The 14,200-nt window shown below is 67.1% G+C and overlaps 1 protein-coding gene across 1 annotated transcript in view; it reads left to right on the forward strand.

The window, feature by feature from the left end:
• HDAC4 (histone deacetylase 4) overlaps positions 1–14,200 on the forward strand; it is a 166,479-nt gene that overhangs the window by 132,614 nt on the left and 19,665 nt on the right. Inside the window, exons 13-18 of the mRNA XM_054570883.1 lie at positions 559–745; positions 1,175–1,308; positions 4,178–4,298; positions 8,553–8,599; positions 11,781–11,888; positions 13,746–13,801. Of these exons, the coding sequence (XP_054426858.1) occupies positions 559–745; positions 1,175–1,308; positions 4,178–4,298; positions 8,553–8,599; positions 11,781–11,888; positions 13,746–13,801 (653 nt within the window). The remainder of the gene's footprint in view (positions 1–558; positions 746–1,174; positions 1,309–4,177; positions 4,299–8,552; positions 8,600–11,780; positions 11,889–13,745; positions 13,802–14,200) is intronic.

Raw genomic sequence — 14,200 nt, forward strand, 5'->3', positions numbered from 1 at the left:
GGTCCTTTGGTATCTGTGCTCTTACGGGAGACAGCTCTTCACATACAAACTTAACTTTTGTGAAGAACAGTTTTTCACGAAGTGCGGGTGTGTTCGCCCCTTCCCGTTCAGGTGGTGGTTTCTGCAAGGTGGCTCGGGGTGGGGGGTCTTGGGATCGCCCGTGCACACCGCACCTCCCCCCTCTCCCGGCCGCCTTCCCCAGCAGGCTGGGCCCTGGGTGCCGGGAGCCTGGTGGTACCTCTCCTGTGCTTCACACCCTCCTGTCCTCGGGGTGGGGCGGGAGTCCTGGGGGCCGGGGCAGGGGAACGGTGGCAAACGGAGTGGCGTCTGCATTCCCATCCGTGGTTCCTGCCCCGCTGGACACCAAGACAACAGCAAGCGGGCGGTGGCTGCTGGGCATCAGGTGGCCATCCTCAGCCCCCCCCCAGCTGCCACCGTGCGTGGCATGCGGGTGAACGGGCGGGAGGAGGGCGCACCGAGGGGTAAGTGTGAAAGGACACGCGGAGCCCTTCGCACACGTGAGGCTGTTCTGACACAGCAAAATGCGTTTCCCCCCAGCAAGCACTCCTGCTGGAGCAGCAGCGGGTCCACCAGCTGAGGAACTACCAGGCCTCCTTGGAGGCTGCTGGCCTCCCCGTGTCCTTCGGCGGCCACCGGCCCCTGTCCCGGGCGCAGTCCTCCCCAGCATCGGCCACCTTCCCCATGTCCGTGCAGGAGCCCCCCAGCAAGCCGAGGTTCACCACAGGTAAGGAGAGTGGGGGCAGGCGGCCGGGCCTCCGCGAGCGCTGGGCCGTGAGCTCTGGAGCCTGTACCGCGCCGAGGGCAGCGCTCAGGCCGGACACGGTCGCCGTGATGGGCCCGCCCTGCCCCCACGAGAGCACTGCGCCGGGGCTCAGCCCGGCAGGCACGTGGGCCGTTCTGGAGCGCAGCCTCGTTTCTGGGGTCGCCGTGGTCCCTGCCACAGGGCCAACAGCCGTGAGGCCAGGTCCTGGGGGTGGGCCTCCCTTTGGTGCCCTCCACCTGCTCCTGCCACGCGGGCCTCACTGTGGACCCCATCCCAGGGGCAGTGTCAGCCTGACCGCTGGCTGGGTGGCCAGCTTTCTGGGCTGGTGGTGGGCAGCCCGCTGCAGCGGCCCCCCGGGGCGCTGACAGTGGCCCCGCTGCCCCACTGCAGGCCTGGTGTACGACACGCTGATGCTGAAGCACCAGTGCATCTGCGGGAACAGCAACAGCCACCCTGAGCACGCCGGCAGGATCCAGAGCATCTGGTCCCGGCTGCAGGAGACGGGTCTCCGAGGCAAATGCGAGGTAGGGCCGGGCCCGGGGTCGGGGCAGCTGCCGGAGTCCCGCGCTGAGTGTGGGCCGGCGCGGGCAGGGGCCTGTGAGCCGTTCATGACGGGGACGCATAAGCCTGCCCTCTGGGCGATGCCCAGGGCTTGCTCTTCGCAGCTGAAGTCCTCCCCGTGGAAGGCCTACTCCTGTCCCGCGCCCCCCGGTTTCCCGCACTGTCTGCGCCCCCCGCTTGCACGCTGTTCAGCTCCCACCCAGCGCACACCTGCTGAACCCCTGGCCGCCTGTCCCCTGCCGGTCGCTCCCCTGGAGGCGCTGTTGGAGGCTGTGTTCCCGGCAGTACCCAGGCCACACCCCAGCCACGCTCGGGCCTCTGCCGGGTGCGGGGTGGGGGTCTCAGGCCCACGGAGAGGGGAGCCCCTTGCTTGTCCCTCAGTCTCCGTGCACTTTATCTCCCGAAGCACCGCCCCCCGGGGTGTGGAGAGGGTCAGGTCTGAGGCGCCCCTCGGCAGCCGAGCTCCCATGGGCAGCAGCACGTGTGGGGGGCAGAGCCGTGGTCCGGCCTGGTTGGAATCGGGTTCCTGAGCACAGCACCCCGACCCGCTCCGAGTGGGGCGAGAGGGTCAGCTGGTCCTCAGCCGCCCGACACGTGGCTCAGCAGCCCCGGCCCGTGAGGACAGGGAGGCTTTGCTGAGCGACACACAGGGCGTTCTTGGTCCCCCTGGTGGGAGGACGGCATCCCCACCGAGTGACCAGCTTCTGGTCTGGGCCCTGGGTGTGGCCGTTGGGAGGGGGTAAGCGCCAGAAGAACCCAGGCTTGGGGGCCCCTCGGTGTCCTCGTGGGTGAGGCCTGGCAGCACCCCCCAGGGCACTCTAGGACAGTGGCCCTGGCCCCCAGGTGCCCATTCGGGGGGACTGGCTGTGTCCCCACGTTCTGGGAGCCCCTGCATCACCAGGGACGCCCTGCAGAGGGACCCTGGGAAGCTGGAGCCTGCGGGGGCCACAGCCTGTGCACATCCACGCGGTACTGCCGGGCAGGTGCGTCCCAGGGCCCTGCCGGAGGCCCCCACGCCGAATGATAAGGAACCCCAGTCTCCCGTCTTCACCAGCTTCCTGATGACTTGGGATCTTTGGAGGGGAGGGGGACGCAGAGGCCAGGCCCAGAACCCTGTCCTGAAGTGCCCCTGGGGGGACAGTGATCCCCAGCGGGTAAGGGGGGAGCCTGGGCCTTGCTCCCCTTCGGCCAGAGCTCACCACTGGGGGGCAGCATTGCCCCGGCAGATGTGGCTGTGACCCTCCCTTCCTCCTGCCGCCGCCCTGGCCCTGCTCCCCACAAGGCCACAGGGGCATTTCAAGTCCAGGGACCAGCTTCCTGCCCCTCCCCGCTTTCCCCAGGAAGGTCTCTGAGGCCAGAGGCCTCCGGGCTGGTTTCTCAGCTGGAAAAGGCAGCCTGGCAAGGTGGGGTGAGACAGGAAGACGCGGGCGCGTGAGGCCCCCTGCTCTCCCCTCTTTGACACCGTGCAGTGGCACCAGCCTGTCCTGCTCGATGGCTGCAGGGGGTTCTAAGCCTGCGGGACCTGGGTACTGGGGAGGAGCGGGGCCTGTGGGCCCTGCGGTCAGAGCCGAGCCCGCAGGACGGCCGGGAGGAGGCTGGCCTGGAGTGCGGGGCCCCTGTCTCGCGCTCAGTCGGGGACCTGGGGTCTCTCCCGACGCATGTGGGGTGCTGGCTCCTGGCCCAGTCCCCTGGACGGCAGAGCCCAGGGCTGGCACAGGACAGCCGCGAGGGGCACTCTGCCCTGGGCCCAGGGCCCCCCCCGAGGCACCCGGCCACGGGCGTCCTGTGAGCGGGCTCCCGCCCCGGGGCTGCCACTGCGGGCTCGGCGCAGTCCCGATGGACACGGTGGGGAGCGGGCGCGTCTGTCCCAGGAGCTCGTTCCCGCTGCCGTGCGGAGGTGGGACAGAGCACCCCCGGCCACCGCCTGCGGTGGCATCGGGTCTCGGGGGGAGCAGCCCCCCGCCCCCATTCTCCATCCCCTAGAGGCAGGGGCAAGGGCTGCTACTGGCCAACGCCGCCCTGGATGCCCAGCCCCAGGGCCTCTGTCCGTGCTGCTCGCCCTCAGAAGCCACCGTGGCCTAGAGCATCAGCCTCAGCTCCCCTCCTGATGCTGCTCCCGCTGGCGGGGGCGCAGGGGCTCAAGTGAAGAACAGTGACTTCTGTGCTCAGTTCTGGGGAAAGTCTGAGAACAGCCCAGGACTCTCGATCTGAGGAACTGTTAAACCAAGGAAGAGTCCGGGCGGGCGGGCGGGCGGCGGACTGTGAGGCTGGCCTCGGGCTTCTCTGGTCTCGTGGGAAGGCCGCTTCGTCCTGACCCTGCGCAGCACTTGGGGCCGTGGTCCCGGCAGCCCCGCCCGGCCGTGGGCGGCAGGGCAGTGGCCGGTGCCAGGCTGCCGTGGGACGGGCAGGGTGCTGGAGCTGGCGTTGCCTGTCCAGACGGTTTTCAAAGTCCGAGCGTGAGCCTCTAAAACAGGCGTCCAGCCTCTCGGGGTCTCCGGGTCGCACTGGAAGGTCGTCTCGGGCTACACGCTAAGTGCATTGTAATACGTAACCACAAAAAAAGCTTTGCGTCTCAAGCAAATTCACGATTTTGTGTTGGGCCATGTTCACAGCTGTCCTGGGCCACATGCGGCTTGTGGGCCGCAGGTCAGACATCCTTGCGTGTTTTAAAACGTTTCTAAAATACAGTGTTGGCTGATGTGTGCTTTTTATTTTGCAGTAACCAAATAACTTTCTGCTCATGCGTGTGTGCAGTTCAATGTCCTTTAGGGGGCAGTTTCCCTGAGCCTGTGCGCACAGGAGACGTGAGCAGCCTCTCCGTTGTCCCCGCAGTGCATCCGCGGACGGAAGGCCACCCTGGAGGAGCTGCAGACTGTGCACTCGGAGGCGCACGCCCTGCTCTATGGCACCAACCCCCTCAACAGGCAGAAACTGGACAGTAAGAAACGTCTAGGTACTCGGAGGCCTTCCTACCTTTACCGCCCGGGGTGGTTTCCAGCCCCTGCTCCCTCAGGGCAGCCCCGCGCCTGGTCCCAGGACGGCCCCCACGCCCGCCCACGGCCCCTGAGGTGGGGCAGCCCGTGAGTGTCGCCTGCCAGGCTCTGTCTGGCGGCTCGGCGGGGCCCCCGGCTCTGCGGACCACACAGGCTCTCCAGGGAGGTGCTGGCACCTGGGGGGCGCAGGGGCCCTGCTCGTGTCCACGTCTCAGGCAGGAAGTGGTCTGGGCACCAGGGGGCTCACAGAATCGGAACAGCAGGGATAGACTCCCCAGCTTTCTGCCCACTCTGCCTGCAGCCTGAGCCGCCTCGTAAGGCTCGCGGGGGGAAGGCGGGAGGTGGCCTGCAGCGTGGTCACTGTGGGTGGGGGTCCCGAGCCGCCCCACCCCCCTGCCACCCCAGGGCCGAGACCTTGGGCCGTGGCGGCAGCCTCGCATGCCAGGGGTCAGGAAACCGGGGCTGAAGGAAGGCGCTTCAGACAAGCCTGCTCCGCCGGGGAGGGGGCGAGGGCCCCCCTGGGGGGTTACACAGGGGCTCCCGGATTCAGACCCCACCCCGTGAGGACCTTCTGGGACTTAGACCCTGGCCTCCTGGCCGCCTTGAACTGAGACAGTCACTTACGTGAGTTTTCTTCGTCCAGGGGGCGAGGCCCCCATAGGCTTATTCCTGACCTGGGAGGCCTGGGAACTAGGGACGCTGGGTCACCGCAGGGGCGGAGGGCAGGCTGGGCACTGTCCCCCTGTGTCTCCGTGGCGAACGTGGGAACCGTGGGCTCTTCCCTGTGCCGCCAGCCGTGTGCCGCCTGGGGGTCCCACTGCAGCGCAGCCTGGGTCCCTTTCCCGTTCACGCGCGCGCTCGCTGCCTGGTGCAGGATTTTGCCTCCAGGCCTCTGGGTGACCTGCAGTGGCCCGTGCCTTCCACGATGGTGCAGCGGGTGGGGCGGTGAGGAAACGCACACCGCCATCCCCCACGGCCCTGCGGTAACGGGGCTTTCAAAGACATAAGGTCCCCACCCATGGGGAGACGGCAAAGGAGCCAGCAGCTGGACGGTGCCGAGGCTGTAGCGCAGGGGGCGGCTTCTGAGCCAGCGGTGGGTCGAAACCGCTGGCTCGCCCAGCCCAGTATGGCGGCTGCAGAGACCCGGGGCTGGGGCGGGAACGGCCAGAGAGGCTGTGTCCCTGCGCCTGCGTGGCCCGCAGCCTGGACAGGGGGGCCCGGGGCGCCTGAGCGGGAATGGGCATCGGGCACGGAGCAGGGCATGGATGCCGGGCCTCCCTGCTGGGTTTTCGGCGTGTTGACCGCTTCCCCCCAGCAGGTAGAGCAGCCCCTCCTCAGGGATGAGTAGCCCGAAGGGCGCGGCCATCGGGACGCTCTGACGGGCGGCCCCAGGGCCCCAGCAGCGGCACTCACAGGCTGTAAGCGCGTCGTGTGCCCAGGCCCTCCCGGGGCTCCTAGGCCCTTGCCGCTGGCTGCAGGCACAAGGCCAAGGGTCCACTTCCTGGGGAGGTGCCTGGGGGCGACAGGGCCAGGGCAGAGCAGCGCGGGGGCCGGGCTCCAGCGGAGCGGGGGCCCTGTCGTACCGCCCCAGCCAGGGGATGGGTGCCGTCGGAAAGGCGGGAGCACGGGGTGCCCGAGGGAAGGAACAGCTGCCCAAGCCCCGGGGCTGGGTGGCCAGCGAGCAGAAGCGAGGGCAGCAGCCGCGCGTGAGCGGGATGCCGGCCGGGGCTCGCCGCTCTGCGCAGACGCCCCCGCCCTGGCGCGCCCGTCGGCCCAGTGCGAGGTGGCAGAAGGGCGCTGCAGACACGGTGCCGCCAAGGGCGTGGCCCCCCCAGCGGAGCTCCGAGGCGGCGGCGCCCTGGGCCTGAGCGCCTGTATCCCTGGCTGTCTGTCTGACCACGGCAGGCACTTAGTGCCCGCGGCTCTGGGGGCTGCGAGGCCGGGGCTGGGGCGTCCTTCTGGCTCGCTGACGGCCGGCCCTCGTGGCGAGGGGGTGAGGGACACTGTGGGGTTCCTCTTTGAAGGACACCACGGTCATTCAGGATGGGCCTATTTTTATGACCTGGGGACCTCCCAGAGGACCTTCTCCTGACGCCGTCCATTGGGGGTTAGGATCCCAGCATGTGGACTTGGGGGACTCACCCACCTTCCCACCGTAGCAGCCCAGAGGCCAGCCCTCACCAGACAACCCAGCAGGTCCCGGAGGTGCCGTGTCCCCGGGTGGAAGCCCCTTGGCAGAGAGGAGAGCGCCCGCCTGTCAGGTGTCTCCACTAGGAAGTCGGCACTTCTGGACCTTCCTGTTGCCGGAGCCCAGATGCTCGGGGGCCAGCCCAGCATCCCCTCTGGCTTCCTCCCGTCCTAGCTGCATGGCTCCTCCCCCCACCAGATCTGCGAGGAGGGCGCTGGCTGGGGCTCAGGGTGCCCCTAGACCTTCCAGCCGGAAGTGCAGGGGGTCCTGGGGGGCTGAGGGTGTCCCAGCCGCTCGCCCTGCCCACCCAGCCGGAGCCCCAGCCCCAGCTCCATTCCCCGGGATGCATAGGGAAGCGGGGAACGCTGAGGTCAGCGTGAGACCGGACTTCCCCCGCCGGCCCAGCCTGGGAGCCGTCCCCTCAATGGGGCACTTCTTTGCCCTCTGCTGTTCTTGCGCCTCAGCTCAGCCCTTTGAACCTTGGCGGCCGTGGTTCAGGGTGCAGCCTAGGAGGTGGGGCCATGAGGAAAGTATAGGGACCGCTCCCCACAGGGAGAGGGTGGCGTTCTGTGGGCCCGGCCATGGGCCTGAGCTCTCTGCTGTCCCCCAAAAGGCAACCCTGTCTTCGAGTTGGAAGGTGTTCGGGGTTTCCAGGCCCCTCACCCCGGGGGTCATGGACAAGGACTTGGACAGACGGCAGGAAGTCTGCGCCAGGGTGCAGGCCCAAGGCTCTGGTGGACGCGTGCCGCGTGGAGGGTCTGGAGGGCGGAGCTGGGGTGCAGAGGGCAGAGTGTGTCCGGAGATGAGCCAGCGCCACCCGGCCTGGAGCCAGGCAGGGCTTGGAGGAAGGAGCCCTCAGGGACGAGGGCAGCTGGCAGCGGGCAGCAGCCTCGGCGTGGGGACCCTGAGCGAGGCGGCCACGTGCGGGAGGCAGCTGCCCAGTGTGATTGGCCGCGCCCACCCCTGGAGCCCCCAGGAGCCCCCAGAAGCGCTGCAGGGTGCCTCCGCGGTCCCGGGGCCGGCGCCGGGCCTGCACTCCGGCCGGTGGCGCGGGTCGCTCTGCGTTTCTTTTCCCTGGAACTTGGCTTTTAAAATTGGTTCACGTGGTTATAAGGATGGCGAGTTGGTTTCTCCTTCCCTCCACTGGGATCTGCTTTTAAATGCCGCGGCCGAAGCGGGACCGAAGTCTGAGTGTCCCCGATGCGGTCGTGGTGATTATCTCACGTCGTGACCCTTCCTAGGTGCTCTAATTCTCCTCTGTGGCTTCCCTTTTTCTTTCAACTGAATCCACAAGCTTCTCAGCCCCTGTGTAAGACTTGTGTGGGGTGGGGGGGCTGGCCAGGCACTCTCTGAGTGTCCCTGGGAGTTGAGGGTTGTCTTCTGACGGCTACAGCCAGGAAGCAAGGTGGGTGGGCTCCTGCCTGTGGCCGGGGTCCGGCAGGCCTGCCCGGGTGGCCAGCCTCATGTGCCGTCAAAATGAATGGGAAATGTTTTCCAGTGGGGAGATCTGTCTCTGCTTACGATCTAGAGAGGTCCCTCGTGTCTGGAGGGCTCACTGTATTCTGGCTCCTCTCCCTTGTTCACAGTGGGCGGGGGGCGGGGGGTGCTGCTGGGGCCCTAGGGTTTGCACCCACGTTGGGGCTGGCGGCGAGGCCCACTATGGAGCCGGGTCGGGTCAGGTGATGGCGAGGTCCGCTTGGCTGCCGCTGTCGGGAGCATGGGTTTGTTCTGTGGAAGGGGCGTGTGCTCAGGCTGGACACAGGCTCCTGGGGACCTCCCCTGCCCTGGGAGGAGAGAGTGGCCAGTCCAGGACCCGCTGCCCACCAGGCGCCGTCCTTCCCGCAGGTCCCGCGGGGGAGGCGGTTGTACCCTTGACGCTGGCTGCCCTCAGCCATGGAGGCGTGCATGCAGCATGTTCGGTGGTGTCAGGGTGCCCCGAGGAGCCCGCAGCGCCCCCAGAGCCTGCGCTGTGCTCAGGGCGCCCCCTGACTTTGGCCCCCTGACCTTGGCTGTCTCCCCTCCGCAGGCTCCCTGGCGTCCGTGTTCGTCCGGCTGCCCTGCGGGGGTGTCGGGGTGAGTATTTCTTTAATGTGTAAATAACGTTCTGTTTGTTCCTGGGGTCCCAGCGGTCACAGGAGCCGCGCCCGCTCTACGCAGAGCCCGTAATCGCTGCCAGGTGTTTTCCGTGAGCGGGCTGGCGGTGGGGCCGCGTGCACGTGCGGCTTCAAAGGCCTCGGGAGCTGGGGCCTCTGGGCAGCTGGGCTCGGGCACCCCCGGCTCCCCCAGGAAACAAACGGGACCAGGCATGTGGGCAGGGTCACCCTGGGCCACCGTCTGCTCGTCCGGGCTCAGGTCGCCCCCAAAGCCACTCGGCGGGCGTGTGTGGGTCCTGTCCGATCTCTCTGGCCCCCAGCCCCCGTGAAGCCGAGTGCGGGAGCCTGATGTGTCGGGCCCTGGGAATTGGGCAGCGCTGCTGGCCAGGTCGTGGTCACGGCCTTTCCAACAGGGACAGAGCTTTCAGGCGGACGTGCAGGGAGCGCACTGGGGTGGGGGCGGGGCCAGCAGAGCTGCAGTTTTGGGGGGGCCGGGAAGTGACCGCGTGGACAACAAAGCCATCGGGCAAGACGCACGGCGCAGGGTGTGCGTGTAATCATAGATCGCAGGGTGAAGCCCAAGGTCTGGATTCTGTTATGGAAATGAAACAAAATTGTCTTCTTCCTGAGTCTTTACAAAAATCGCTGCTTTGAAAATTATCCCGTCAGAAGGGGAATCAGCGGCGTTTATTCATCCACCACCAAGCCCTTCTAGAGTTGTGTTATTCTGAATTGTAAGTAGGCTGCAATCTCTTAATTCAGGGCAAATTTTTGGCCAGACTTGAAAAAGTCAGGATTCGCACAGCCCTGCAGCCAGCGCTGGGCAAGGCAGGACTTAAAATTTGCAAATGAGCGCTCCCTGGGGCCTCTGGCCAGGAGCCCCTCCCCCGCGCGTGCCCGGGCCGGCCGGCCGGCCGGCCAGTGCCCGCCTTGGGCTCAGGCACAGAGGTGCCCGTGCGGACCCCAGCCCTGGGCAGTGCCCATGCAGGCCGGGCAGAGGAGAACTGTCGAGCAGTCGGCTGGGGGCACTGGGGGCGTGAGCCGCCGGGCTTCTCTCCGCGGCCCCTGACCACCTGGGACGGGGGCAGAGCTGCAGGTGCGTCCGCCGCCCTCCTGGGCCTCGGCATCACCTCCCGGCCCTGGGGACCAGCCCCGAGGGTCTCGGGGTAGCCCAGCAGACTCCAGGGCCCGCGCGTGGCAGGGGTGTTTCGGTAGGTGATGAAGCAGGGAGGAGAGGCTGCTTCCTTTTTTCTGGTACTTTGACACTTAGCTTTGCGGTTTCTTCCTTAGCTGCACGGAACAGAGGTTGCCTCAGTTTATCTTTTTTCAGACTAAGTAAAAGAAACTTTTGCCCACCGCCTAACCCTCACAGGTTTCTCACTTAGTGAGGACTTGAGTCCCTGCCTAGCAGCTCTGGGTGCCCTGGCTCCTAACGGGCCACGCGCCCAACCCCCGCCTGCTCCTGCACTCGCTGTGGGATGCTGCGCCGCGAGTCCTGCCCTTCCTCGCTGACCGCACCGCCACCTCGCCTGGAGCAGGGCTGGGCCCCCCCTCCCAGGCTGGTCCATGAGGCTGGCAGCTGGGGCCCAGGCCTGAAGCAGTGGGAGGTCTGAGGTCCCCTGGGGTCCCTCTGGAGCTGGGCTCTGCCCCTGGCTCGGGGCAGGATGTCAGGGGACCCTGGGTGCGCAGGGCAAGAGCACAAAGCCCCTCAGAGCACGTGGCGTGTTGGTTCGTCCTCCCTCCCTGAGCTGGTTATTTGGCCCTAAAGCCCAAATGTCTGATCAGGGAAGAGAGATAATCTGGGTGGTTTTGCCCAACCTGCTTTCAGTCCCCAGAAATGCAGCCTCCGGGCTGGCCCACCCGTGGCCTTGTCGTCCTGAAGGCTCAGGCGGCTGGTGGCCGCCCCACCAGCTCTCCGTCGAGAGCCTCCCCGCGCGTCCCCGCGGAGCAGAGTGGCTGTGTCTGAATGGCCCACCGTGAGCAGCGGAGCGGTGTTACCTAGAACGGAAGCCGGTCTTTGGAAGTTGAACATCAAAGCTGCGGAGAGTTGGCAGAGCGCACAGCATTCCTCTGACATTTGGAAGCTATTTAAAGAACACAGAGACTCGGTCGTTGCAAAGAGTAACCCTCGCGGTGCAGCGCTCATCAGACGACAGCTCGCCCCTCGTCCGTGCGTCTGAAACCCTCTGGCTCTGAAGACAAGCGCCAGGGCTCTGCTGAAGTCCGCCCCCCCCACGTGGCGATCAGGGCCTGTCGGGCGGGCAGGAGCCGGTGCCCCCAGCACGCCTGCCACGCGGGGCAGGCTGGGGTTCGGCAGCACCCCTGTGTGCAGCTGTCCGGGCCCCTGTCTCTGGAGCCCCAAAGAGGAGGTGAATTTGGGACGGGGTCCTCCGACAGACCGGACAGACCCTCTGTCGGAGGCTAGCAGCTTCTCAGGGTCTTCCCAGGGCCCCCGCGGCCCCCGCAGGGCCTGTGGTGCGTGTGGCGAGGCTCCTGTGGTCGGGGCTTAGCGCCCAGGGCCAGCTGCACCCCGGCCTCCCGCCTGCTTCCTCCAGGATCCCGCAGAGAGATGCTCTGCAGCACTGGCGGCCGATGTCTCTCCTTTGTCTCCCACACTGACCAGGGCTTTAAAGAACCCGATGCACCTCAGTAAGCAGACCTCCACACGAGGGGACATCACCGGGCCTGTGTGCCACAGGCCACGCCGTCTGAGACAGAGCGTGAGCGCCAGACGCGCTGTCCCCCGGGCAGAGTGCGGCACACGGTCCATCTGCGTGTTCCTGGAGCCCCGCCTCCCTCACCACCCAGCCCACGCCTCCATTGCTGGGGGACTTACCAAGCGCTCGCTCCTTCTCATCAAGGCACAAAATAGGATCATAATTTGGAGAAACCTAATTCTTTTTCGTTTTGTTCATTGTTAGTTCAACCACATTTGGAGTAAAAAAAGGGGGGTGCTGACCCGGTGGCCGTGCCGACGTTGGCTTCATGTGCGCGGGAGCCGCAGAGTGAAGCAGCAGCGTGCAGGGGGGCGCCCAGGCGCGTGCTCTGCGGCTTGCTCGTGGATCTCTGCTTAATGTTTCTGGCTTGTCTTCGAGAACGTACGAGGTGCGCCCTGGAGAGGGTGCGGAGGCGGGGGGCTCACGGCTGTGTCGTCCCCGCAGGTGGACAGCGACACCATCTGGAACGAGGTGCACTCATCGGGGGCGGCCCGCCTGGCCGTGGGCTGCGTGGCGGAGCTGGTCTTCAAGGTGGCCACGGGGGAGCTGAAGGTCAGTGAGGGCGCAGGGACGGGCTCCTGGAGGGACGCCTGCCTGGGCCTCTGCGGGAGGCGGGGAAGGGAGGGCAGCCACTGAGACTCCCCTCTAGACAGGCATGTGACTGGTAGAAGGACGGCCCCCACCCAGGCTTAAAGAGGGGACCCCATTCCGTCCGCTCCTGCTGAATCAAAGGGACCATTTCCCACAACCGAACCCACATTGTGCCGCCGTCCTCAGAGGTGGGAGCCTTGCAGCACTTACAGTCCTGAGCTGTCGGAGCGCCCCAGGGAATTCAGTGTGCGGGCTGTGCCATCAGCGCGGGCCCTGTTAGAGACGGAAGCTAAGAAACTTCAAAAACATTTGTGAACTTGAGAAGGACGCTCCGTCTGGCTCAGTAGGTCAGCAGGGCTCTCTGAGCCGCTCCCGCGCATGCTTCGGGCTGCGCTGTCCTGAAGGGCGTGCGAGGAGAAAGCCTGCCTCGCCGGGCCCGGCACTGGGGAAGGACAGGCACTTCAGCAGGTCCTCAAGTTCAGTGTGGCTCTTCGCGGAGCCGCACCATGGTCGGGCTGTGGCAGTCCGCTGCCGCGTGGTGCTGAGACGGTCCGTGAGCTCCCGTTCTTCAGGAAGACCCATCAGCTCATCCCGCACGTTGACTGGAGCCCTGATCCCCATGTGACTCACGTGACTCTGGCCTTTGGGAAACGTGGGCTCGGTGCCCGACGTGGGTCCCCCCAGTCCTGACGCGTCCATCACAGTCACACGCCCTCCGCGGGACCGTCCCCGAAGTGCGGGGAGGAGCGTTGGTGCTCGCCATGGCCCACGTGGGCCCGCCTGTCTCGGTTTCACTGGCGTGTGCTGGACTCCCCGAGGCGACAGGCCCCTTCAGGAGACTGTCCAAGTCCCCGAGCGTGAACGCCAGCTTCCGGGCAGCGTCCCGAGGAGGGTGGGTGTGCCCGCGGGAGGAGCCCTGCTTCCTGCCTCTCACACCGACGCAGGTGGGCGGGCGCTTAGGGCTGAGAGTGGATGGAACCAGTAAGTCATCGAGGACACCCTGGGGAGCCGACCCGTGGGCAGCGTCGCGCTGCGTGTTGGTGCTCTCCAGGCTGCAGCCTCGTTCCTGCGTCGGGCCTGCCCGTGCGCCCGCACAGCAAGACGGACGGCGAGGGTCCCCGGGGCCTGCAGCCTGCACGCTGAGCACCCGTGTGCCGCCCGTGTGTGGGCTGTGTGCCAGCCGGCAGGCGTGCCGGTGCGGCCGCGTGCGCCCGGGGCCGGGCCTTGGCCGCGCAGTTCCCCACGGTGATGCGTCGTGTCCCCTTTACACAGCGGCTGTCGGCACTCTTAGCGGAGGCGGGGTGGGGGCGGGGGCGCACAGGCAGCCCCTCCAGCCTCTGAGACGGTGCCTCCCGGTGGGGACGGGCTGTTTGTTGTCCACATTGCCCGCTCCCGTGAGCTGCGGGTCGCAGTGAGGTCTGCCGGGCGAGGCGTCCACCTGAGACCGAGCCCCTTGGTTTCACCCGCATCCGCCGTCCCCATCAGGCTGCTCCCTCGGGACACTGCCCTGACGATGGGGCACCAAGGGCTCGCACCGGCCCTCCCGGGTCACCACGCTGAGCGACGCCAGCCTGCCCGGTGGGCTAGCAGACGTCGGAAGTCGGGGACGTCCTCCCCTTAGCGGTCGCCAGTGGACTCTAAAAGGTGGGGGTGGCCGTCTCAGCCGCGCCCAGAGATGGCCCCGGGCCGGCCCCGGGTGCAGCACAAAGCCACGCCCTCGCGTGCCCTCTGGGTCTGCTGACAGTCCCCTCTCCAACGGCTTTGTCACTGACGCGAAACCAATCTTTCACCCCTGTTCCCGTGCGCTGGCGTGTGCAGAACGGCTTTGCAGTGGTCCGCCCCCCGGGACACCATGCGGAGGAGAGCACGCCCATGTAAGTAGCTGGTGGAAGCGGTGGCCGCGCCCTGTGGCCTCGTGCCCGGGTCAGTCGACTTGCTAATGGGGGGTGGTGCAGAGGTGAGCGGGGGTCGTGCAGGCCACAGGCCGCAGGCGCGGAACCAGGGCCCCCCCGGGACCCCTGTTGCTTCAGCCTGGAGCGAGGGCCGGCCCAGGTCCCCGAGGGAGCAGTCCCGTGTGAGAAGCCGGGGGGGCGGGCATGGGCCGCAGTCTCTGCAGACACCAGTGGTCACCCGGCCTGGCACACGCGGCCCACTCCAGTTGGGAGCAGGACCAAGTTCCGTGGCTCTAAAGGGGCTTTCCCAGCTTGAATCTCAGGGCTGGACGTCCTGAAGAGTGAACCCAGATGCCCACCGTGGACCGCGGAGGAGGGCTG

The sequence above is a fragment of the Pteronotus mesoamericanus genome, unplaced genomic scaffold (assembly GCF_021234165.1).
Source record: "Pteronotus mesoamericanus isolate MK-2021 breed Mesoamerican mustached bat unplaced genomic scaffold, CSHL_Meso_final contig_1018, whole genome shotgun sequence".
NCBI lineage: Eukaryota > Metazoa > Chordata > Mammalia > Chiroptera > Mormoopidae > Pteronotus > Pteronotus mesoamericanus.